Below are 25,874 nucleotides of genomic sequence, written 5' to 3'. Positions count from 1 at the left end.
ACACGTCATGAATGGCCGACAGATCCCCCAGCCGCGTAACCACCAGGCAGCCAGCCAGCCAGCCAGGCGAACATCGCCATTGCCCCCTGTAACCCCGCCTCCTCCCGCCCCGAGGTTGAATTCCGGGGATTTAGGGTTTTATCTGTCCGTCTGTCTGTCTGCGAGCCAAGGCCCAGCATCACCCTCCCCACCACCACCACCACCACCACGACACCACCTTGCCCGCCCCGCAGTCCCGACCCCCCCTTTGTTGGTGGGGAGGGGGCCCCCTCCAGCCCCTTCCCCCTCTTTTTCCACCCTCGCTCTTCACGCCTCCAACAATTCCCCCCACCCCCACCCCCCACACCTTGTCATCATCCGCAAAGTAGCGCTCCTTCTCCCCCGTCTGTCGATTGTAGCGCTCAGGGGGCTTCCCGCCGCCACCACGACGACTTGCCCCCTCCCCCCCCGCCCCCGCCCCCGCCCCCGCCGCCTCCCGCCCAAACGCCCCCCGCACCGCCCGGCCCCGGGAGTCCACCAGCGGCAACTGAACTACCTCCACCCCCCGACCGCCAACACTACTGCCGAGACCAGCTCCGAGACCAGCGCCACCGTGACGGCTCGGAGCTATGGGAGGTGCGGGCAGGGAGATGATAGGTGGGGTTGGTCTGGGTGGGGCAAGACACACACATACATACATTCATATACATACATACATACGTACAGGCAGTGAAGCAGAGCCTGTATGTGGAACTGGTGTTGCGGTGTGAGAACCCGGCGCCGCCTGGAGACAAGTCCGGGGGAGAGGGGGGAGAGAGAGGGGGGGAACAAAAGTCCTTATCCCCCCACCCCACCCTGGTCCAGCCCACCTTCTCCGCCATCCGGATCCGGCTTCACTGCGGGAGAGGGGGCAGCTGGTGGGGGGGAGGGCGCTGGGAGCCCCTTGAGTCGGGCGCGTAGCAGCTCAGCAGCTGACTTGTTGCCCCCACCCCCCGTAACCCCACCGGGGGGTTCGGGGGGGTCTCCGCTACCCACGAATAGCGGCGCCCGCCTGCACAGTGTGTGTATGTGTGTATGTATGTACGCATGTGTGTGTGTTTGCAAGGGAGGGGGGAAGGCGAAAGCTATGGTGTGTGGGTGGGTAGTCGTGTTGAGAGTCTGTTGTGAGGTGGGGCGGGTCGCCCACTCCTGGTACTGTGTCGCCCCTCACAACAACAACAGCGGCAGCAGCAGTGCAGCACCACACGGTGCCATCCATCCCCACCGAAAGCCCCTCCACCCTTATTGGGCAATAAGAAACCTGAAGGATTAGGTGCTCGTGGTGGTGGTGGTGGTGGTGGTAACACGTTGTTGCGTGCATGTCGGGAGGTGAGTGCGGCCCGGCCTGGGGCCAGGCTGGCCGGGACTAACGAGCCACGAGGCGGCTGATTACTCCTCAACCCCCTCCCACCCCACCCCACCCCACCCCGACCCCCCACTACCCCGTACCTGGATGCAGCTGCAGTCGGAGGCCCCCGGTCACCTCCATCCTCATCCTCATCTTCGTCACCCTCGTCCTCATGCAGCCGGCGGTTGGAGACAGCTCCCGGCTCCCGCCCCCCGCCGCGGCCATGCCCTCCAGCCCCCGCCCCCGCATCCGCACCACCACCCGCAGGGGGCACCGCCGCAACCCCCCGGTTACCAACACCGCCCCCTCCTCCCCCTCCTCTTTCCCCCGGGGCCGCTGCCACAGCTGGTGCAGCTACAGCTGCCCCCCTCCATTCCTCAGGGCTGCTGGTGGGGCCGGGACCCGGGCCCGCATCCTCCACCCCCTGCCGGGTATGGGGTTTGGGGTTTGGGGGGTTGCGGGTTTTAGGTGGAAGGGCGACCACCGGCCCAGCAGGTAGATATGCAGACAGACAGACAGACAGACCGCATTTCCGCGCGCGCCAGCACAATTGCACGCATACATGCATAGACACATCCATAGGCACACGAGCACATACATACACACATACAAACACGGCTTTAGGGGCCCTACCTCCGCTTGCTGCCTATTGTGGCCATGAACACTTGGCCCCTAGTGCCGGACAGTACCGGTCGTGTCGGGTGGCCGTTACGAAACACACACACATACACACTCTCCCCCACGTACCTGCTTTCCCTCCTCTTTGCCCCTCAATTGATGTACGGACATAAACCGCTCCAGGAAGGAGCCGTCATTGGTGAAGGAGTTGAGGGACCCAGCCAGCTGTCGGTGTGTGCGTGTAAAGGGGGGGGGGACAGAATGGAGGCGTTTGGGAGGGAGGGGCCACCGCAAGGGGGTCTCAAAAGGGGTTGGGGAGATCAGTGGGGCTCCGCGAAGCCCGGCAAAACACAGTTGTACGGAGTACGGCACTCTCCTGCTTTACCTGCTGTAGTGCAGCTGCCTGCTCCTTGGAGGGGCGGCTCGCGGCCCCCCGTGGAGGTCCACCACCTCCACCTCGGGCCGCGCCATCAGGTCCCCCGGACCGCTCTCGCGCCCGCTCCCGCTCCCGCGCCCGTCCTCGCTCGCGATCCGAGTAGTCCCAATCCCGATCTCGCTCCCGCCAGGGCGCCTTCACGTCCTCCGGGTGATCACTTCCGACCCCGGGCCGTCGCTCCGAAACCCTAGGGTTATGAAACCCTCGGTCGCCGTAACGGCCGTCATGGCGGCAACCGGACCCCCCCGGGTCGTCCATCCGCCCCTCGCGGCTCCCTTGCCGTTGGGCCCCCCGGTCGGGCCCCCCTCCTCCTGCTCCTTCTCCTCCTGTTGCTCCTGCTGATGGTTCCCGCTCTCCTCTCCCCCTCCCCCGCTCGTCTTTTTTGTCGCTGTCCTCGTGCCGCTCGAGGTCCCGTTCCCGTTGTCCCTTGTCCGAGAGGTTCCTGTCCCCCTCCCCCGCCCCCGCCCCCGGTCGCTCTGTGTCCCTGTCCCTGGCCCTATCCCGCCTCCAGCTGAGGGAGCCGGTGTCCTCGGAGGGCCGCAACATCTTGGTCCTGGCACCATCGCCCCGCACGTCCTGACGCAGTAGCAGTGGGGCAGTAGTCGTGGGGCAGTAGCAGTGGGACAGTAGTCGTGGGGCAGTAGCAGTGGGGCAGTAGCAGTGGGGCAGTAGCAGTGGCGCAGTAGTAGTAGTGGGGCAGTAGTAGTGGGACAGTAGTAATGGGGCAGTAGCAGTAGTGGGGCAGTAGCAGTAGTGGGACAGTAGCAATAGTGGGGTAGTAGTAGTGGGGCAGTAGCAGTAACAGTAGTATTTGATCCTGTGGGGAGTGGCAACTGACACTGCCCAGCAGCACCGGTGGACGTGGTGGCCAGGTACCAGTGCCTAATCAGGACCCCAGCGAGGCGGGTCCGGGCCAAGGGGAAGGACTAGACCAGGGAGGGCTCTCTCCTCAGGGAGCTGTGTCCTTTGTTGGAGTCTTCATGACACACACCGGGTCCACCTTCCCTCCCTTAACAACCCAATGGTTGCGAAAGTGTACGAGAGTATTTAATGCCTGGCCACTGTCTGGCCGCGACATTCAGATACGGGAGTACGTACGACCGGAACCGTTCGTACTCACCTGCAGGTAGTGCGGCACCACGGGCTGGGCGCCCTCCCCCCCCGCCGCCGCCGCCGCGCGTCTGCGCTCCGCCGCTGGCCGCAGATGCGCCTTGCCTGTTCGGGCAACAGACAACAACAACCAGCCGTGCACCGGCGCACGGAGGGCGGGTGTGGAGAGCACATGAGAAACAGGATGATACGGCAGTGCAAGTCCGCTGTACAAGACCATGCGAGGGTCAGGTGCTGGTGCTGGAGATCCTGTGCCCGCCCCCAATGACCCAGTTCCTGATCCTGACCACCATCATCACCAGCAGCAGCAGGTGGCAATAGCAGCAGCATTAGCCGGTCTGAAGTGCGTGCTGTGATCTGCCCTCTCCCAAACCTCTCCCCCTCCAAATGACCACCCCATATCTCCTTACCACACTTCCCCCACCCATCGCTATGCCACTACCACCCCATCGCTATGCCACCACTGCCCTCTTCCCTCCCCAGCTGCTGCTGCTGCCCCCCCCTTCCCCACCCACCATCCGCCGCCGCACTGCTGGTGAGCGCCCCGGTGAGTTGCGCCAGGGAGCCCCACCGCTCACCCACCACCTGCGGGCCCGGGGGGGGAAAGACGAACCACACACGAGTGAAGCTGCTGCCAGGGCAAGAGAGTATCAAACGTAGAACTGACCGAAAGGCGTCCGTGAAGACCGCGAGCTCGGGATGACGAAGTGAAGAAGATGTCGGAAAGACTACCTACCTAAGCCGCCAGGACTAAAAAAGCAGCAGAAATAGTATTGCCATGCCGTAAAGAAGTAGGTGTAGAAAAGTAGGTGGTGTGAAGGCGGCGGAAAAGTAGTAAAGCAGTGCTGTCGTAAAGCTGGCATAAAGTTGCTGGCCTGGAGAATTAGCTGATTTGCTGGTACTGAAAGGCTGTCGGTATGCAAGTGCTCCTCCCAACCCCCCAAACTAAAACGCGCGACCGACCCGACCGACCCGACTATCCTAGTCCGGCTAGCCGACCGACGCCAACGCGATATACCGAAGAAGCTCTAACCACCCTTTGGACTCACCTGGCCAGGCAGCAGAAGCAGCGGGCAAAGACACATGCGAGGCAGAGAGGTGGGAGAGTTGTGAGCAGCGAACGATAAATACAAAAACGCATGCAAATGCTGCTGAAAGGGAGTATTAAACTGGCTGACCGGGGAAGCTGGACCTATATGAAAACGGAAGAAAAACGCAGGAACTAAAAAACAATTGCAAAGGCGGCGCAGGACGACACAGAAGGTGTCGTACGGGATGACGGAATGACGCATTGGACGGGATGACGCATTGGACGACGTGTACGCCGGCACAACGCAAAGAAGGTAGAAATGGAGAAGTGGGTTGGAAAGAACGCAAACGCGAACGTTCTTTCCAACGCAAAAGAAAGGCCCAAGGGAGGAGAGGGAGTTGGTAGGAAGAGAAGCGCAAGTGCGCGGGCCGGGGCCACCCGTGGCTCCCGCCAACCTGCGCGCACTAGGGGCATGTGCATGCAGCCCCGTAGTGCCTAAGACGTGGGGAGGGAACGTGGGGGAGGACGTCAGGGGGGGGAAAGACGAACCACGAACGAGTGAATGTGCTGCCAGGGCGGGGGGGGGGGGTAAGGGGGCTGTCGTGGTAGGTTTTCCCTTATACGTGGGAGCGGGGACCCGGGGGATGTGGCCTGGAGTGAAGAACCTGACAGCGAGCTGCACACACACACACACACACGCACACACACATGCATGTGTCCCAGGCCAGGCGTGTGCAAGGAAAAGGTCATGCGGCAGGAAAGGTCCCTGGACCCAGTCAGACTGCTGGTAGGTGCAGCTTTGCCCCCCTGAGGGTCACCCTCTTTTTCGTGTCCACATTTCTCTCCTCTCCCTCCGCCCCCGATGCGGACCCCCCCAGCCCTCCCCTCCACATGGAACATAACTCCTGCGACATGAGTGTCCGCACTTCGTCGGTCCATCCCCGTACGCTCCTTTCCCGCCCCTCACCCGGGTTTGCGCGTTCCCTTCCCCGCACCCCCTTTAGCACGCCACTCCCCTCACCCGTGAAGGGGCCCCCCCTGCCCTCCAAGCACCCCCACCTCCTGTAAGCTGCGACCCTCAGCCCGGGCTTGCTCCTGCGCCCTACGAAGCGCCTTCAACCGCCAACTGGCTCCGCCGTCGCCAACAAGCCCGCCGCCGCCGCCGCCACCACCACCACCGCTTGCTGGAGCTGTAGCCATCCCCGCGGCCGCGGCTGCTGCCTCCGGCGCCGCTGAGTCAGTCGTCTTCATAATCCTCAAGCCCGCCACGACTTCGGACCCGGCCGGTGCTGCCTGGATTCGAACCCGACCGGGCAAGGTGTGAGAGGACGACACGCAGGCAGCTGCATGCCGATTGCGACGGCAATCCGAGGGCTCGACATTCCACCCTCAACCCCGAGTCGCGCCCCAGTTCCATGCCTCCCTTCTCTCAACCCTGCTCTTCTCTTCTCAATCCGAGACAATCCCCCGTCTGCCCGATATCGCCCCCGATGTATTGCCGTCCATGTGCCGCCCTCTGTCCCAATTTCTCAGGTGCGAGTGCATGTGTATGCATTTCCGGGTTTAAACCCTCCTTATCCTCCGGGCCCCTCACGTCTCCCCCCGCTGTCACCGCTGTCACGGGCAGCAGCAGCAGCAGCAGTAGCAGCAGTAGCTAGCAGTCAGTAACCGCATTTCAGTAATAGACGACAGCCTCCATGGACGCGCTTACACTCCCGGTCCGCACCGCACAGCCCCAGCCGTGGCCTTCCTCAGGCGCCCCCCACCACGCCCCTAAACCACTCCCCTTAGTGCGCAGGCCTTAGCGTGCAGGCAACTCTTGAGGCCCTGTCATGTCCATCCTCCGGCCCCCCCCACGGCTGCGTCACGTTTCACCCCCACACGGGACACCTGCTTCCGCCGCTCCTCCTCCTCCGCCTCCTCCTCCTGATGCTGTTGTTCAGCTTTGGTGGGCTCGCGCTTCATGGGCTTGGTCATCCAGTCCTCCCGCTGTAGGGGTGGAGGGCCTTCGGCTGGCGGAGCTGGGGTTGGGGGGATGTATGTCCGGAGGGGGACCGCGGAGTTGGATCCAGAGGCAATGGAGTGGGAAGGAAGGGAGAGGTTTGGCTCGGCTCGACAATTAGGTGTCTGCTTGTCGGTTGTGCATTTATGGCCATTGCAACGCGGTACCAAACACTTGTTGGAACTGACTATGGGAATGGTGGACGGGGGGGGGGGGCTACCGGAAGACGGCTGGTTGACACAGGAAGGGCGACGAAGAGGGGAAGGATATGGCCAACACCGGCGTCTTGACCACGGCCACGACCACACTGAAAAGAGGCTGGTGGCGCAGCTAAATTGGTCATGATGATTGACAGTGAGCCAATTACCACCACCGCAGAAGACCACAGCAGGGAAGTGGCTAGGGCAGATGCCCATTCGCCGCCGGTTAAACCCCCCACCCGAGCTCCTTTGGTCCGCTAGCCCCATCAGGCACACACCTTGCGCCGCCGTTTTGCTTCCAACGTTTGCTGCTGCGTCCTGGCCTTCATCTGTCGAATCGCCCGGGTTGCGTCCACGGTTACCTTGGTCATCGTCGGAACCGCTTTCGCCAGAGCTGTTGCCTGAATTAAAAGACAACAGTCATGGCAAGAATTCCAAGCACCGCAACGAAAATTGGTCAATAACTTACTTGCTGCCCTCTTTTCGCGTTTCTCTTTCTTACTCCGCTTTTCCTTCTTCTTTTTCTTTTCCTGAACAACATCATAATCATGCCCTAGTAGTTCTTTAAATCCCTTTAGAATAAGATAGCGCGGGGCAGTCGGCAACACACCTTCTTGTCTTTCTTCCTTCGCGCCTCGCCGTCGTCAAGCACCGCCCTGCTTGTAAACGTAACGCCCAGCATTGGATCAGGCGGTTACCCTAAATTCATGGAATCCTCATAAAATGCCAAGGTTCCAAGCTAAGGTGGTCAACGTGACGAGCTGTAACTACTAAGATTTAAGAGCGATTGTAAAACCCATGGAAAGATACGATTGCCATGAAACGAGGTAAGTCGTCTCCTGCTGACAAAACGCATCTGGGCTTTCTGTTTGTACGGCGCATGGGTTTCAGTTATTCAGGGCCCATGGGTCAAAGCGATGGATCCAGCTTCGAAGGACCTGAATAGGCCCGTCCGCTGATAGCTGCTTGAAGCTTTAGGCTTGTAGCCGCACAAAGCTCGAAAAACATTCTTGCTGACGTGCATTTGCCTTGACTTCGAATGGGCCCTGGGCCTGGCCCTTTCCTAAAGCAAACTCCATTTGTCAAACCCTGCCTGTCCGTGGTGGCCATTGAAGACCCAGTCGACAGATAAGTAGCCCCCATTCTTGGCGTCCTCACCTTTTTCCACGCGCTTCACCATCAGTAACCAGTCCCTCCGCAACACCCAATCACGTCGTGCAGCTGCGCTCTTGCATCTTCTGGTATGAGATCTCCCTGGAGTCCCTCGGAGGAGAGGGCCTTATCAGGACACACCATCGTTCACTCGATCGCCATGCAGCCCTCTGTCCCCCCTCGACTCCCCTCTACTCGGCAGATCTCATCTGCACTAGCTAGGCTGAATGGCCGCCCGCGGTAGAAAAAGCAGTTCTTGACATGGCTGTGGATTACCCGGCAGCAGTTTTACAATATATTTTTGTTCATTGCTTACCGTACTAACGATACCGTTCTGATTATTTTCATAAAAGCTATGACGAAATTCCTTTTGCTAATTCCTTTTATGTATTCATAACGGGCGTACGGGGAGGACGTGGGAAGAGAAAGACGAACGGACACAGATTGAGGTGACCCCGCCCGGACATGGCACGAGAGCACACGCATGCGCGTGCCTCCCCCCTCTTATGTGCCTTCCTCATGTTTGGATGTGTGCAGCATCCGGCGGGTGGGTTGCACGATGGGTTGAGTGTTTCGGTTTCCCCGTCATTCGCCTGGTGGGCATGTAAGTCGGCACAGCCCCTATAGCCGGCGAAGCAAGCAAGCAGGCAGGCAAGTGTTGTGGTAACGCATGAGTGACATGCGAAGTGTCACGTCCGAGAAGGATTCATTCAAAATGGCTAGGCAGGCTAGGGTTCAACGGTCGTGATTGACGAAGGGACTTCGGCCCGTCACTGATTGACGGTCGAACGGTTTTGATAACCATTCCGCTCGACAGCGGAGCAGGACTGCGTCTCATTCATGGCAGCCTGCGGCTGACCTTACCACGACATCTCAATCACGTAAGGATTACTCCACTTCAACTACAACTACGTCTACTCTTCTTGGAGCGGCTCTCCGATTGTCTAAATCTGAACCCTGGAGCCGCCAAGGGGAGATACCATTACAGCAAGCGGGGTACGTCAGGGGTCCGCTCTCATGGCGCCGATGGATGCTGTCAGAGCCTGTGGACATCTACGACATCAGGCAGAGTACGGATTCCGCAGGGTACGGCACATTTATGGATTCTGTGTAAAGGTACTGACTACTGCATGGCTGTTTTTGAGCCTAACGTGATCGGTGCGACTTTTCTCAGGCCACCTTTCGACAATATGCATGCTTCCAAGTGGTGGATGTGATGGTGATGGTGTGTCCAAATCCGACGGTTTTGATTGACAGTGGTGTTGTGTCTGGGCTTTTGCAGTCGGGACCCCATCTCCCCGCTATTCCTTGCGTCCCTGTCCCAAAACGTTTCTTCCCCTTACCTTCCTTCCTTCCTCCCTCCCACCCTCCCACATTAAACTGGCCTTGATTTTCATGTAGTTCAAAGTGACAGAGAAATGGCAAATGATTGCAGGTCATTCTATTAATATCCTTACTTTCTACTTGAAGATTATGAAGAAGGACCTCCCACCCTCCCACCCTCGCTAAGTTCTTGTTAATTTCGTTACGGCGGTTGGGCCCCCCACAGCTTTTTGACCTCATGCAGTCGTCCACCACCTTCACCATTCCCTTGCTTTCCTTCCTTCTTCCCTTTTGCAGCCTCGTCTTAAAAGGCACGCACACTCACGAGCTCATGCCGCACCTGGTGACAAGCCTACGCCTCCACCCAGCAGTGGGCCGAGGCCAAACCGGCCACCGGCGGTCTACTCCGGCGTGTCAAAGCAGGAGGGGCCACAGCAATAGTGAGTGCGAACCTGGCACCCGGAAACGGGCGGCTGCAGGTAGAGGGCAGTTCCAGCTACCCACGGGTAGGCGGTCGTATGCTGGTCGGCTGCTTGTGGTCGCGCCCTGTGGTCTCCTCCATCCACCTGCCAGCCAGCCCTCCTCGGTCTACTGCGCAATCGTGCTGCAGCCAACAAGCCAATTCAAGCACACATATGTGCAATTCGACAGGAGTTGCATGCATGTCACGGGCTTGTGGTTTCCGGGACGTATACCTGTCGCGGACAGGAAAATGTCACACGGATGGATTGTGGGCACAACATAGCCCTTAGGAAAGACTGGTCCGGAAAAGCGATTGAATCGTCCGTGAAGATATACTGCGGTTAAGCCGAGTGTGACGTCCTAGAGAGCCTTGACGTACCAGCTGACGGCGGTGATGGTGTGCGGACGTGTGCGCAACTACCTACCAAGACCCACCAGTCCCGTTCGCTTCTTCCCACCCGGACGAGTTCTCCGATACCCTCTGTGAAGCAGTTGATAACGTGATTTTCAAAGCTCGGTACGACTTGTTTTGCGTGTTAAGCTTCTTTTGCCGTCGCACTTCAGTGTCCGACTCAATCCTACAAAAGCATTCAAATCCTGCTCAACCAGACCCTGTCCCTCCCTGCCGCCTAGAAGCACTGCATAACTGAGAGCTTAATTTATGTGAAATGTAAAATCTACAATAACATGGGTAATGATAAGTGCAGCTTAAGGAAAGCCTGCGCCCGGCATTCCAAACTTCGACGTGTTGGTGCTCAGAGGAAACTATAGAATCGCCAGATATGCGATGTGATAATGTTGTTTATGGCAAAGGAGACGCATAAAGATTGAACCCATTGGCGCATATGTGCAAGGGTACGGAGGTAGGTAAAGGAGGTAGGTTTTCATATCAGCTATGTTTAGGGTTGATAATAGCCTAATTAGATGTCAAATGGGTTTTGTGGCATTTGTTTAGGACGTCTCCAGTCTGTTTTGGGTCAAATCAAAAGCTGTCCCCGCCAACCGCCAACCATTAAGCTGCATTAAGTTGCCTAGCTGAAGGAAATCGATGCCATTTTTGCCCAAATTTTAAAGTCAACAAATGAGACATAGTTTGTGCTCTGAAGTTTGTGAAGTTATGAAGCAGACTTAATCCACGTGCGCTCTCCTGCCTCCTGCGCGGCGGACGGTGCCATTAGCATGTAACCGTACTCCCGCGGCTGAGTCCCCAATAGAACTCTTGCTTGCCCACATTTGGCCACAGTCCATATGGAAGTACTTTTGATCTGCCAAGTAGATGGATTCCATCTCTTTGGCCCATACAGTCTAAGGCAATTTGAATCCGTACGTAATACACCGCTTCAACAGACGCTATGGTTTTGCCTCCTAGAAGCGCTGCAAACCTCTTGTTCATTAACAGCTATAAATTGAATATTGAACGAATGTTTTATCGCTGTGAAACGGGAAAGAGTATAACTCATGCCTAGACTCACTTGTCACGGACTTGGAGCCCGAGCGGCAGCCAAGGCTCAATACTTGTTAGTAGCATTAGCCACGATATTGTAAGTTGTCTGCACTGTCATCATAGGTACGGGGAATCATCCTGTCCAATGTTCGCGCCAGAATTGGCAAGCCCTCTGGCCGCATTGTTTTCTGCAGTTCGTCGACAGCTTCTTCAAGCGGACTGAAATGCCAATCAGGAATGTATCGGCTTGGGTTTTACTCGGACCAGCAACGCGCGGATAACTTTTGTCTCCTCGTCTTCGCCGACTCAAATCGCTGTGCGGGCATACAATGCCAGTCTGCCACGCTTTCGAGCATATCGATTTCAGTACGTAAGTAAAAACCTTTTTGGGCGGGGCCCCAGCGCGAAGCGCCCAGGGGGGCCCCGACCTGTAGGATTGCCCATGTCCGTGTGTGTGTGTGTGTGTGTGTGTGTGTGTGTGTGTGTGTGTGTGTGTAACGGACCAAACATAATATCTCGCCCGGCTGAAACGCGTTATAGGTACTATACAGCATTCTCTATTGCAAGGTATCTCGCATGTAGCCAACAAAAATCGTATGAGCACAAACAAGTTTGGCTGCCTCAATTGACCGAGGCCAAAGTCACATCAACGCCTCTCGCGCTAAATTTCATCTCAAAAGGTACCGCGTATCTCATATTTGAATTCTTAGATGACGGCGTATGATAACTCGAACTCCCAGGCCTTGAGTGTGTAACGGACCAAACAGAATATTTCACCCGGCTGAAACGCGTTATCGGTACTATACAGCATTCTCTATTGCAAGGTATCTCGCATGTAGCTAACAAAGACCGTATGAGCACAAACAAGTTTAGCTGCCTCCATTCACCGACCTCAAAAGCCACATCAACGCCTCTCGCGCTAAATTTCATCCCAAAAGCTGCCGCGTATCTCACAATGGAATTCTGAGATGACGGCGTATGATAACTCGAACACCCAGCTTGTGTTACCATTTGCCGGCATGGGCAATCCGACTTGCCACCAGCAGGCCAACATAATTTGCTTTCATTTCTCTATGAAATACACAAGCTCCTTGTTTGTACATTTACTTTGGCCAATGCACGGGGCCCTCCTGAGACTTGCGGTGTGCCCCGATGAACCCCGCGGCTGTGGGGCAGATTGCTGAGGCCGCTGGCGTTCGGGGGATAAACATCACAGACAGCACCGAAATCACCCCAGCTTTCGTAACCATTGCCCGCACGGGCATTCCGACTTGCGGTCTGCCGCACTGTCCATGCGGCATGCACCCGGAATGGATGCGGTTCGCGTGGAGCCCGCAGGCGGTGCTGACGATTCCGCCAGTGCAAGCTTAGCTCTCACACCATCAGCACTGCTGCAACAAAGCATATCTCCCACCGCGTTGACACTACCCATCAATTGTCACCCTTGCCACCCTTGCTACCGGCCTGTACGGATGCAGAGGGGCCCCGCCCTTTTTCCGGCTTCCTTGAAGCCGACACCCAACTTGTCTACAGCTCACTCACTCCAATTTGGTGCCACTGGCGTTGGTTCGTTTGGGGCGTACACGAGCGCCGAGCACATTACAAAAAGCGTCGCGCAACATTCCTTTACTTGGCTGCTAATCCACACTGTCAACTATATCGCAACGTACCTACTTACATAATTAAACTTGCAGGATCAGAATGTTTTAATTCAAGGAGCAGGTTGGCGGCGGTGCTGTATGTACCTGGTCGGCCGGGGTCCATCGCGGTGCCAGTGTCGTATCGCAATGGCCCGGCCGACTCCCACCGCGGGCAGCTGCTGCTGTCGGGTCTAAACCTGAAGTCCTCAAATGCAACTGGGTCGCGTGTGTGTCTCGCGGTGCAAACCCGCGGCACTTGCAGCGATACGCCCGAGGGCTGGTGTGAACCGCCCTCGTCGCAGCTTCGCCACCAGCGAAATCAGCACCAGCAGCAGGCGCTAGGGGCCTTATGCACCGCGCGCCTCTCTAACGAGTCTGGCTCCTGGTGCTCCTTAGTGATCGCAGCTGTGCCGACTCCAGCGCGATCCAGAACCACCCCACCAACGCCACCGCTACTACCGCTTTCCCTTTCTCTCCCGATCCCCTTACCCGCGCAATCATTTCCACAGACACCGTCCCACTCCGCCCTCCCCTCCAACGGGCGGCACCTGAAATTCTCAGCATACAGAGGAGCTCCCCGCCACGTCGTTGCAGCTATAACTACTGCCGGTACCTACTACCTCCGTGCCGGTCTGCGCTCTGCTACAGCTGCCGTTTCCGTGGCAGCGAGGAGGCCCGTCGGTATCCTTCCCGGTCACGACAGCTCGCTGTCGAAGCGATCCACATCGCCGTCGTCCTGGCGTTTCTGCATGCTTCTGCCGTCTCGCTTTTTGGCAAGGCAGAGGACACAGCCTCAGCAGCGAAAGCTTGTGCTACAGCCGCCGCCGCCGCCACCGCCGCCGCAGCAGCAGCAGCGGCGGATGGCTGTGCTAGGGGCAAACATTTTGCCGGGCGCACCGCGGCGGTTGTTGTCGGCAAAATTGTCGCCCTCACCTTTGCCACTTCTGCCATCTTCCATGTCAACCGCCTCGTCGCCAGCACCCGCTGGTTCCTCTTCTACGCCGTGCTCGGTGTGCATCCATGTGGAGGTGATACCGCCGCCGCCGCCGTCGCCGTCGCCTCCGCCACTGGGGCAGCTGCTGCTGCGCGGCCGTAGCGCATTGCGGCCAGACCCGCCCTCCCTGAGTCGTCAGAGTTGCGATGACCTGGCGAGCCGGATCGCCACTTTCCTGAATGGCATTCCATCGCGCACTGACTATTACAATTACAACTACTATGATGACGACGGCTACAGCCACGGCAGTTTGGATAATGGCAACGCCAACGCCTCTGCCCCAGGTATTACGCTGCGACAGCAGTTTCGCTTGGAGAGCTGTGATGCGTCTTCCTTGCGTGTGTGCGGTTCATACAACAATCCGGAAGGGGTTGATTCTCGAGCGGTGGCGGTGTGGAGCTTCCGGCTAGGTGATTTCCTCCAGGAGTTGCTGATGGGCCTTCCAGCCCGGGTGCTCTCAACCTCTGAGGCCTCGGGGTCGTCAGCCTGCGAGTCACGCGGGGGCCAGCTGGCAGGATACACGTTGAGGGCATACGGGCAACCTGTATCTGGGGGCAGCGATGGCAGCGACTCATCTTGCATCGGTTTTAAGGAAGTGCAGCGGCAGTGTGTAGTGGCGGCGGCGGCAACAACAGTCATGACGGCGACGGCGACGGCGGCGGCGGCGGCTACATCAGCGGAATCGAGTCAGACGGCGACCACACTCGGGTTGGCGGCGGCGTCGACTGCGGCCGCGGGTACGACGGTTATTATGGCGGCGAAAGGGGGGGTGGCCGCGGCTTCGGCTACGATGGCAATGCCCCGCAGCCCCTCCTCTCCGCCACCACCAATACCGTCCTTGTGTGTGGGCCTGCAGATGGGGAACCCCAGCGGGAGCTCGTGCCCACAGGAGGCCAGAGTCTCCTTCCAGCTGCAGCTGATGTACAAAATCAAGGATGCCGCCAACAGCAACAACCTGAAGTTGGACTGGTCCCAACAGGTCTGCACCTCTACGGATATCATCTTTTGCACGAGCGTCAACACAACCAGCAACTTTGCGGACTTGAGCGAGATGCTGGGAATTGTCCTACCAAGTATTGTCAAGAAGCTCTGCAACGACAGCGGCGCCCCACTGGCGTCACGTAAAAACATTCTATGGTACGGCAGTTATCCGTTGATTAGCTCTCAGCCAGTTACGGCATTGACTTTCAGCAGCTGTTTGATACCGCCGGCACCACCGCCGTCACGAAACTCCCAGCCGCCGCCATCGTTGATGTCGCCCCCTCCCCGGCCTCTGGTCCCCCTGCCGTGCGTGTACGGCTCCAACGCGTCGTCTGTTGGACCACTGAGGCTGCGTCGGGAAGTGCAGGTGGGGGGGTTGGGGGGGCGGGGGGGCGGGGGGGTCAGGAAGGATCCAAGGTGGGGGTGGATCCCTGCAGACGCGGGGCCAGTGGTACATGTTTTGTTGTCTGGATAAGACACGCCGTCCCGGAGGGTCACTCCTTTCCCGACTCTCCCCCTTCCCCATCCACCACCGTCGTTCGAATGCAGATTGAGTCCAACATCTCCATTCAGGGAGTAGCCCTGGGGCGATCTATTCCCTGCTTCGCGCTGGAGGTGGCATCAGACAGCAGCACAACCCCGCCCAATGTGAGTACGGCACCTCGCCGAGCCAGCTGGAATGCCGTATATCCGACCATCGACCAAAATGTTCGGCACTTGATATATTTTGCGGCTGCAGTGCTGACGCTATGGCAATGACGGGTGCACTGCTGGCTTAGCGAACGAAGCGGGAGGAGGTTTGCGAACGTGACCGCTGCGGGCCCTGATCCCAATGAGTTCCTATGTTCGGCTCCCGCACATATGCTGCGTCACTTTGTGTTCTCCTTGGGCTCAGTCGAATCCCCGTGTCAGCCCCCCCCTCCCCTCCCCTCTCACTTCCCCTCCCCTCCCCTCTCACTTCCCCTCCCCTCAGGCCTGCAACGCCACCCGACTGACCGGCCTCATATTCCGGGCCAGTGACACCGCGAAATCAGCCCTCAAAAGCATAATCTTCCGTACAGCGCTGGGGGACATACAGGCGAATTCAAGCTCAATATGGAAGCTATGGAACACCCTGCCAGGCAGCAGCAGTACAAACAACAGCAGCAGCAGCAGCAACGTCAGCACCACCGTGCCCGACACGCTGGCTGTCCTGGAACAGTTGATGGACCCCAAGGACTTCCCATCGAGGTGGACGGTGGACCAGGTCCGGAGCCAGTCAGCTGTGGGACGAGCTCGCGTGTGTTTGGACATCGAACCAAAACTGCTCCGGGACTTCTGCATGGGTGATACGTGTATCGTACACCTGTACTACAGCGCGTCGTGCTGCCCGGCGGATTCAGCCACCTTCCCGGTGACTAGCTGATTATTGAATGCAGGGGTGCGGGGGGGGTAGCAGGGGGGGTAGCAGAGGGTAGCAGGGGGGGTAGCAGGGGGTAGCAGGGGGGGTAGCAGGTAACGCGGCCCTGGGCCCTGGTGGATTAGGTAGCTAGGGGGGACCCTGGCGGGTTATCAGTGCATATTCATTAACTTTCACATGCACATCACATGCATGGATAACACCGAACCAAATGCCTCTACACGGAAGAATAAGAAGAGGGCATTGTGTAGATAGACTGGAGGTAGGGCGCTGATGATAGCAATGGAGGAGTAATAAAGCATGCAGGGATGGGGCCCGCAAAGCGGTAAGTGCAAGTGATGTGTTTTGCAAGTGATGTGTGGTGTTTCCACACACGCCGGACGACTTGCAGGTGTGCTCAGGTTCGTGCTTAGGTGTAGGCTGCCTACATATGCACGGTTGGGCTTTCGGCTATACCGGCTCATTCATGGCAGGAAGCGCTGTGTCGTATCTGGCTGGGCTGGGCGGCGGCTCGGGGTGTGCGGGGTCGAAACCCGATAACAGAGGTGTGCAGGAGTAGTTTTTACTTGGTCCCCTACCTGACATAATCACCGATACGGCTCACACATGGACCATACGAAGAGGATAAACGCACATGCGACATTCACAGCGACCTTCTGTCGCACGCTTACACCATTGTGAATTGGAATTGTTGTACGGCACGTGGTCGGGCGTTTCATTGGATTTCCAGCCTTGGATTTCCAGCCTACTCCGATATACATATCTCCTGCAAGCAGGGATAACTTGGCGTCGGCATGACAATAGTTACCCGTCCTGAGCATGTACTGCATGGTTCGTACGTACGACATAAATCGCCGTGCGCAATTCATGGGGTGGTGCCAAGATAACTGGATTGGCAGATGGGGGCGCATGGGGTTCAATACGGAGGGGGGAAGAAAAAGATTGAATTGCCGTCGGTGCAGGGGTCGATTCGGGAATCCGAATGTGATTTTGTGCCGTTTGGTGGGATTGGGTTCGGGGGTCTCAATCTGCAAGTAGCCACTCGCGAACTATTCACCTGTTGCTGGCGCAGGTGAGCAATTATCCACCTTTGCAAAGATCGGCAGTTGCGGGTGGCTTTTTAGCGTGTGTCCGTCATCCGTCAGGCTAAACGTCGGTCGGTTTTCATGAACCATTTTTTGACGCCCTCATTATTGCCTCTCAGCATGGAATCATGCGTGGCGGGGCTTTTCTAGATTTATTTTCTTATCTTAGCTGCAACGGCTGTTTACGGCCGTCTGTTCGCACCGGGCCACAACCCCCTCATCCCCCTCATCCCCGCGGTGGTGCCTCTGGGCGGTGGTGGCTGTGCCGGGCGGGGGCGTTATGGCGGCACCACATGTGACTCAACGGAGGCACGGCAAGTAACGGCGGGCGTGGAACGGGATTCGTGTCTTCGCCGCAGTAGTAGGGTGGGGCCGTGCGTTTGCTTGGTATGTATGATGTGTGAAACAGGGGGGTGTATCTTCGCCCGTGGCAGCTACCCTGCGAAACCCTGCCTTCCCCGGTATTTCGGGGCACCCTCATCCAGTCACCCTAGTCAACTTCTCAGTGGATCGCTCAGGTTCCGCACCCACCACCAGCATCCAACGGAATCTGCCGGGTCGACAGCGGCCCAACTCCATTCCTGGTCGGCTCGCGGGTTAACTTTATCCCAGGTCACCACCGTCCATCAACTAGGGGCGCAATGCCTTCCACCATCGGAAGGACTTTTGGGTATGTATGTATGTATGTATGTATGTATGTATGTATGTATGTATGTATGTATGTATGTATGTATGTATGTATGTATGGCTAAAATGTATGGCTAAAACGTATGGCTGGCGTGGATGGCGATGTGATTACGGTTCCATCTGCGACGTTGAAGATCCCTCATCACCAATTCGGATTAAAGCAAGGGGGCCAAGTTGTGTTAGTGGCTCCCCCTCGTGATGATCCGTCGGAGGATTGTGTTGATGAACCTTGGTTCGTTTACTCGCTCTTCATGACCGCCCATGGCCTTTCCAACTATGGGAGGCCGGCTCTTCGGACCTTTGTCCATACATGCATTAGGTGCTGCTGCGAATGTCACGGTCTGTGTACCTCGCTTGGGACCGACGCTCAACCTGGTGGATGACTGACAGGCGGATGATATGGGGCGCCTCCTGGGGACCTTCTAATTGCTCAACCAGCCCACGAGCCCACCTGCTCACTTGCTCACTCACATCGCTCTTTTCATTGTCTCGCTCACCTTTTTTCACTGGTTTTGGATTCACTTTGGACGAAGTTTTTCTGCCGGTGGGATTTTTTATTCCGCATATCGACCCTGGAGCCGCCAATGCGGCATGCCGTACACACCTGGCTGTACGGAGCTGGAGCTGTAGCTCCATCAGAACGCGGAGACCTAAATAGACCTCTCTGTTCGCATTTGACGCGTCGTCGTTGTCATCGTCATCGTTGTTGTTGTTACTGTTGCTTTTCCTTCTTCTGTTGTTGCGACCCGTGTGGCTATGGGCTGTATGTATCCCCTCTTCCTGGAGCTGCTTATTCCTGCGTGCGTGTACCTGAAGGAAACGCTTGTTTCCCTGTATGTGCGTGCATCTGTGTGCGTGCATCTGTGTACAGTTGCACTTGGGGGAAGAGCAATGTGCACATGCATGTACTGATGCATTCTTTGCTGCTTTGTTCTTAGCCGGTCAACCCATACATATAACAATCTGGTCCGCCGCAAACATATTTCGGGAGCGTGCGTGGAGCGTGGTCAGTAAGGTGGTGGGTGCGTAGGTCGACGGATGCGGTAGATCACGAGGTTTTGAGTTAGGCCAAACACCCGCCACTGCACCGCGCCTTGCACACCCCCGAGGCGCACTAGAGCGGTACAGGCGCTGGTACGGCACGAGATTACTCAGGAGCGGGCTAGGAGAGGACTTAGGGTAATGAAGGGCCTGATAGATTGGGAGCGAGTGCGGGGGTATTGCAGCGAGCAAGTACCTGCCACACAGCAGGATTGGCGTCGTTTTTCCACATTCATTCATCACCCATAATATGGGCGTCAAGGGAATGTTGCAGTGCGTGCCACCCATGCATACGTGTCTCCGTAAAGGCGACATGGTGGGCTGGGCCCCCAACATGTGAACATGGGCATGTGCAAATGCAGGCGTGTAGGGGCGTGAACAACCTTGTGAACGAGCTGGGGCACATAAAGGCGAATCCGAGATGGTGCGTGAGTTAGCAGGGCAGGGTGGCCGGGGCAGCGTGGGGACGAGTTGGGCCAGGGGGTTACTAAGCTGTAAAAGTGGTATCTGCAGCAGACCCCGGGGGTGGGGGGGACCAGACAGCCCTAGGGACATTCCTACCAACCAATAAGTTAACAGACAAATTTCCACGAGCATCATCATTCGTGATATGTTTGCTCTCTATATAGCGAGGTAACGACTCACCGATGCAAGGGCCGCGAGCAGGGACTCCACGACTAGGCTCCCAAAGGCTACTAAGCAAGGTTACGAACTGTCCCGAAGCAAAGGGTGGTCGGGGTAAGCCGCAATGGGGACAAGAAGAGCAGATGGGCGGCAACATGCGGAAACGGAAGCAAGGAGGGTACATGCCCTGCCGGCTGACGGTGACCAACAGCGTCATTTGATTCAGGCGTCATTGGATTGTCATATGCCCTGCATATTTAGGGCGCATAGCTAATGCCGGCGAGGACTGCCCTTTGGATCCAGGTAGAGGAGCCTCTACCTGCGTATACCTGGTTAGATTGAATACTAAATGCTTTACTACTCTTAGGCCGTCAATTGCTTCCATTTGGTTCTATGTAGGTAATAGCTCCTATTTGTGCTTCGGGCAGCTCAAGGAGACGCTATGTTTTGCATGCTACTGAAGTAGGCGTGTCATGGCGCGCGCGGTTCGCCAGTTGTTCATTGTTTTTCTACTACCACTCGTTGAACGCCGAAACCTGGATGTAGTGTTGATTTACATATATAGCAGGCCAGGAACCACGAATGGCGATGTAGCGCGCGTTCGAACTGGAAGTCCGCCGAGCAATCTTGAGATGGAGCCTAAAGGCGTGTGATGTTATGCCACCCGCAAAAGCTCGTACGTATTTTTCGTCGATCTCCCGTGCCGATGTTTCTGCTTGAATCGCCCATGACTTGAAACGCATCGAGTTACTCACAGTCATATAGTTGCCTGTAAAGACACTATACAATTACAAAACAATTTGCGACGCATACAATTTCATCAACAAATACCCCCAAAAAAGCTATGCCATCTTGCTACCTCGCAAACGCCGCGAACGATAACCCGTGCGTCCCTAGCACTACCCAAGATAATTTATACGGAGTTCAACACAAAATAAATACAAATCTATATTTATGCCAAGTTTTATAGCATAGAGCATCCTGCCTTTGACATGGTAGCGCAATAGTAAGGACATGGAACGCCGAAGGGCTTTCCGTGCCAATGCGCGCGAGGGTAGTATCTATATTATCAAAGCTATAATAATTCTGTAAGTTGAGAGCTTATGCCATGATTGCCGTCGGTAGGATGCGACTCAGTTTCAGCTAAGTTTCTACCCAGCCAACGGCGCGGACTTGTTCCACTCGCAGGGCTTTCGGTACTGCCTGTCCCGTCCGCAGCGAACAGTCATTAACAAACTTAATATATACGCAGCCTACCCCAGCGGCATCGCCCAAGACGTCAGGTGAGACATCGCACTCCCCGTCGTTGTCGGTTCTTCGCTTGACTACTAAAGCCAGTTGCGTATACAGAACATCGCCAGGCTGCTGTGGATCAGCCAGGTAAACCAAGGCTTCTGGAAGATTCCTATGCTTCTGGCGATACCCCAAGCGTCGGCCGGCCGGCAGTCCTTCAAAAATCCCCACGTCCTTGCCGATTCTGCGTGGAGTTCCTTGTCGTGGCGCCGCCACACACTTTACCAGCTGGGCAAATCACCTTCTTGCTAAATTGCTCCAAAGCCGCAGACATCGTGACAGACTATATAAACAACCAGCTGCGCATCGAAAATCTTTCCAAGGGTGGACTCGTCAGCGGGTTTGGGTTTGACATCTGCATCATCAGCACGACGGCCTTCACCACAACGCAGCTCCTGCGAGTGTGCGGCACGTTCCTATCAGCCTTCCAGGCCAACAAGGCCAAAGAGCGGCTCCACAACTTCGTAAGCCCCGGAGATGTGCCCATGTCTCTCCTTACCAGGGGGTATCTGACAGCCAAGGGGGCCAGCGGGGGCGGCCCCGCATGCGGTGATGCTGCTCACGGTTACAGCTTCACGACACGGGGCTACGTGCAAGAAGGGCGCCGCTCCTGTTTGTTCGACGCCACTAGCACCCAAACGTGTGTGATACAGGAGCCCCCACCACCGCCGCCACACCCATCCCTTAGCATGCCACCGCCATCACCCTCTCCAACAATACCCAACCAGCCTCCATTACGACTCCCGAAACCACCATTGCCGCCGTCCCCGACGGCGGGACCGCCTCTATCAGTGTGCGAGGTTTGCATAAAGATTGAGGTCATGGCGCCCGCATTGGAAATGGTTGGATTTCGGTTGGAGCTGGACGAGGAGCGGTGCAGCCAGGCGGCATCCCCTATCGCCTTGGCTATGGACAACATTACTGGTGTAGCCATTAGCAGTTACAGCAGGAGTGATATCCTTCAAAAGCCATTTGAACTGAAGGCGTGTTACCCTGGCAATGTGACAGCTACAGGCACAGCGAAGCGCCCTTACATGACTGTGTGCGGTGCATATTTCCGCCGACCAAACGTCATCGGCACCACCTCTAACCGACTGGCGAACGGACTACTCCAACGCTTCGTTGACGACTTGCTGCCTGAGTGGTGTCCACCGCGATCTGCGGCCCCGTACAACTTCACCGCTTCCGTTGTGACACTGCCGCAAGATGGCCGGTTGTGCTTTCACAACATCCAGCGCCGGAGTTCATGTATCTCCCTTGGGCCCCAAACCCCTGGGCTCCCGAGCCAAAGGCGGCCTCAGCCGCCACCGCCCCCTCCACCACCTCCCCCACCTCCCCGTCCACCCCCCCCACCGCCTCGCCCGTCTCCCCGTCCTCCTCTTCCGCCACCCCCACCCCCGCCGCCCAGCCCACCACCTCCATGGCCATACCCCCCACCCCCAGCCCAAGCGACGGTCTGTATCCGTCTGATGTTCATTTCATCTTTGCCACCTAGCACCAGCGAGACCTGTGGCAGGTCCCAAGTCTCCAGTTCTACCCTCATGGAGGCGGTCAGCAGATTTGTAATCGATAGGGTGAACTCAAGAGGCCTCTCCCAGGATTGGGTACAGCGGAGTTGTGATGCAACGGATGTTTTCGTTTGTTCCCAAATCCCTGCTGGGAAGACAGAGAGCATGCTGGACGCGGTCAACAGCGCCCTGTCAGATGTATTCGACTACATATTCCCCCCCGGCCGCAGCTTCAGTTGCCTTGCTTCCGCCAGCAGCCCAAGCGCCGCAGCAAACTGGAGGCTGGCGGTTGGGGTGGGCCCCGCACCTGGCTCACCTGTTGGTAATCCCGCGTGGGGTCAGGTAGACTGCTCTGCAATACAGCTGGCTGCACGGCCACCAGCAGGGTTGCTTAATCCTAACCAACAACAGTCATCCCCCAATACCCTGTCATGCTCAAGAAGCGATGAACCAAGTAATCCTTTCCGAGTACGTGATATACAGGTCTGTATGCCTATATGTTTGTCTGTCTGTCTGTCTGTATGCCTGAATTGCACGATTTTCGTACGATTTGCCAAATGCTTCTTCAGTTTGTGAATCAGCGACAAAGCACGTCTATTGAGGGATATGTGATAAGAACAAACAAAGCAGGAAGTGGGTCACACAGCTGCAGCGGGTGCCATGCATGTGGGAGCAATAGTGAAGTTATTTCCGGCGCAATTGATGGATGGACCACATCCCGGGAATGCGAGCCCACATCCTGGGACTGCAAGTGCTCTGCGTGCGGAATAATCAATATCCCGCCGACTAGGACTAAGCGATACAAAAAGCTGAAAAGCGATACAAAGGAGTTAATATTTGCTTTGGGACACTTGCTGGCCGACAATGTGGTAAAGGAGGGAGACATGCATTCCGAAAGGCCTCGCAAGCGGCTGTGATTGTGCGTATGTGTGTGTGTGTGTATGTGTGTATGTGTGTGTGTGTGTGTGCGTGTGTGCGTTACATGGTTGGGGGTGCGTGACCCCATACCTGTAAGGCTGTGATTGTGTGCCATATCACGACGTCAGGAAAGTACCGATGGGAGGATGCATATCCCGTGATTTGCCCAGGATACTACAATGTGCTTTATTAGCATGTAGATGTATTTATTTATGTGTGTCGTACCGTACGATAGCTATGACGCCCAAGCACTGGTTAGATGTGACAGCTAGCAAAAGATTTAAAATACGAAGGGTTAGCATAAACAATGGGTCACAGTGAAAAGTCTTCTGGCATAACAAACGAAAATTTGCAGCGTGTATGTAATAGTGTGTACCATCCAGGCGATGTGTCTACAGCTGGCAGGCAGACATTTGGCTTGATGGCGTAGTAGCTGGTACACTGTACGGCACACATAACAACTATGAATATGCGCAAAGCGCTTTACCAGTAGCATCTCGGGAAGCTTTTTCAGAGGCCAGCTACTACAGATGGTGTATGGAGGCTTGGATAGTCCATCCATGCTCCACCCTACTCCAATTTTTTCTATCACCACATTTCGTCCGCTGCACATACAGGTGGAAAACAACATCGTCGTAGAGGGCAGATTGCTGTCACCTGGACTGCCCTGCTTTTCACTTGAACTAAAACCGACTGCCATCGCACCGCTTCCTCCTTCTACTAACAGTGTAAGAATATGTTAACATTGTTATGTGTATGTGTTAATCTTGGAGGTTGTAATAAACTATTAATTACACTCGCAACCATCATGTGACCACCACCCCATCTATCCATATGATCAACCATTCAAGGATCAAGAACCAGGCTTGCCAAAGCACACGTGCTGGCTACCACCTCGCCCGTTCACCCTGATATTACTGTCCAGGAACAGAGAGGCCTACCTCACTAGCAAACCATACATATGCATTAAACAGTTCAGTAATCACTACCACTTGTGTTTCAGTGCGTTTCACTGGTGTGCAGTGAAGACCTTCATACCTCATGTGCATTCGGCAGTTAACTACAATAGTTCCCCTTCCCATTTTTACAAGGAAATGGAATGTTTGTCCCTGCGAGACTCTGCAAAGTCCTCATATCTCATATCTGTCCCTTCTTTCCTCGCTCCCTTTCACAAATGCCCACCTTGGGCGCCACATGCAGGGTTGTGCCACGGCCAATACAGCCCGGCTCGGCGGCCTAATTCTTGTCGGCAATGCTGGAATGCAGTCCAGTCAAATGTATGCTGTGTTCCGCCACCGGAGCGTTGATATGCTCACACAGCAATCGTTGGTGTGGAACACTCTACCTTGGGGCGAGTTCATCTCCAATACCCTATCACTAGTTTCAGAATTCCCGGCGGATTGGACAATGCAGCAGGTTCGGCAGCTTTCTATGATGGGTCGGGCCAAAGTCTGCCTCGGGGGATTTGACCCTAGCAAACTCCAAACCTTCTGCCTGGGCAGTAGCTGCACCGTTTACCTATATTTCTCTCCGACATGCTGCATCGCCAACTCGGTTTCATTACCTTTTAATTTGTAAGTTTCAATGAGGGATAGTTGACGATCTATTAGCTGCCTGCACTTACGTGGTTGGTATCAATCGCCGCATGGAGGTATGGTGTAGCCCCGTCTAGCAGAATCTGCAGATATGCATTTCCCCAAGCGTACACGTTCATATGAACATGTACGGATGCATGCCCTCATACGTGCATAGGCATGCGTGTATCTGCTGGATGGCTACATAGAAGGATGAGTCGATAATAGGATGCCCAGTTATATGCAATGGACTCAGCGTGGTGTGCACGGTTCATATGAAGTAGGTGGGTATATTGGCGACCTGCGCAGGTGGCATGCCTTTGTCTGGAATGGACTGTTGCATACATGCATGGCTGGGTGTGCATGCCCGTCAGATAGGTACATCAGTATGTAGCACCCACTCTGCCTCTTGCTTGCTTGTACATAAACTGCATGTGCAATAAAGCTGCTGTTAAACATACAACATACGGCTCTAGTTGCAACAAATATGTTTTCAAGGTGCGGTGTAGTGTCCCCGGAAGGTTCCAGAGTCGATCTTGATGAACAGCAGAATAACGTTCCTCGACCATAAGAGGATGCATGGATGCATGGATGCCGATCCTGTTTGGAGTGGAGTTGAATAGTGGAGCGGTGTATGTGGAGTGGAATGGAGATGTCACCACCATTGATCTGGCAATTCCACTGGATGATGGTGGGCGCTGAACCCGAAAAAAATCACTGACTTATCAGAAGTCATCATGCGTGAGAAGGTTGAGGGTGTCCTGAATGTAGCAGCTGTTCATAATATGTGTAGAGTACCCCGGGCATATCATGAGATCTGCATCCACCGATTGGTACGTCTCTGAAGTTGTGGTATACCACTGTTATACGTATAACAGTATATGGCACACATATCATCTTATACAGTTAAGCACAAGGGCACTTCAACAGCACCGTGAGAGGCCTCTCCATGAAGCTGCCAGCTCCCTGCAATGGGAATCGAGACCG

At 56.1% G+C, this 25,874-nt stretch overlaps 3 protein-coding genes across 3 annotated transcripts in view; 2 read left to right on the top strand and 1 right to left on the bottom strand.

Annotated features, from left to right (window-relative positions):
- The window catches only part of VOLCADRAFT_119773 (uncharacterized protein), a gene marked incomplete at both ends in the record, with an annotated part of 12,315 nt that extends 4,053 nt beyond the window's left edge, over positions 1 to 8,262 (bottom strand). Inside the window, 13 exons of the mRNA XM_002957695.1 lie at positions 347 to 606; positions 704 to 763; positions 849 to 1,030; positions 1,468 to 1,790; positions 2,114 to 2,209; positions 2,370 to 2,996; positions 3,541 to 3,635; positions 4,046 to 4,115; positions 5,620 to 5,853; positions 6,451 to 6,549; positions 7,041 to 7,163; positions 7,373 to 7,418; positions 8,231 to 8,262. Of these exons, the coding sequence (XP_002957741.1) occupies positions 347 to 606; positions 704 to 763; positions 849 to 1,030; positions 1,468 to 1,790; positions 2,114 to 2,209; positions 2,370 to 2,996; positions 3,541 to 3,635; positions 4,046 to 4,115; positions 5,620 to 5,853; positions 6,451 to 6,549; positions 7,041 to 7,163; positions 7,373 to 7,418; positions 8,231 to 8,262 (2,247 nt within the window). The remainder of the gene's footprint in view (positions 1 to 346; positions 607 to 703; positions 764 to 848; positions 1,031 to 1,467; positions 1,791 to 2,113; positions 2,210 to 2,369; positions 2,997 to 3,540; positions 3,636 to 4,045; positions 4,116 to 5,619; positions 5,854 to 6,450; positions 6,550 to 7,040; positions 7,164 to 7,372; positions 7,419 to 8,230) is intronic.
- Positions 8,263 to 11,472: 3,210 nt separating this feature from the next.
- Positions 11,473 to 16,163, top strand: VOLCADRAFT_98860 (uncharacterized protein; the record flags this gene model as incomplete). The annotated part of the gene is made up of 5 exons (XM_002957719.1): positions 11,473 to 11,513; positions 13,352 to 14,372; positions 14,634 to 15,125; positions 15,308 to 15,406; positions 15,732 to 16,163. 5 exons carry the CDS (start codon positions 11,473 to 11,475, stop codon positions 16,161 to 16,163), a joined length of 2,085 nt encoding a protein of 694 aa, XP_002957765.1.
- Positions 16,164 to 20,438: 4,275 nt separating this feature from the next.
- VOLCADRAFT_98859 (uncharacterized protein) lies at positions 20,439 to 24,620 on the top strand (the record flags this gene model as incomplete). Its single annotated transcript, XM_002957718.1, has 6 exons — positions 20,439 to 20,479; positions 20,813 to 20,877; positions 21,116 to 21,761; positions 22,296 to 22,437; positions 22,626 to 22,689; positions 24,514 to 24,620. 6 exons carry the CDS (start codon positions 20,439 to 20,441, stop codon positions 24,618 to 24,620), a joined length of 1,065 nt encoding a protein of 354 aa, XP_002957764.1.
- Positions 24,621 to 25,874: the final 1,254 nt, after the last annotated feature.

Source organism: Volvox carteri (genome assembly GCF_000143455.1).
Source record: "Volvox carteri f. nagariensis unplaced genomic scaffold VOLCAscaffold_78, whole genome shotgun sequence".
Lineage (NCBI taxonomy): Eukaryota > Viridiplantae > Chlorophyta > Chlorophyceae > Chlamydomonadales > Volvocaceae > Volvox > Volvox carteri.
The sequence above is the reverse complement of the archived record's forward strand: the minus strand, read 5'-3'. Positions and strand labels throughout refer to the sequence as shown.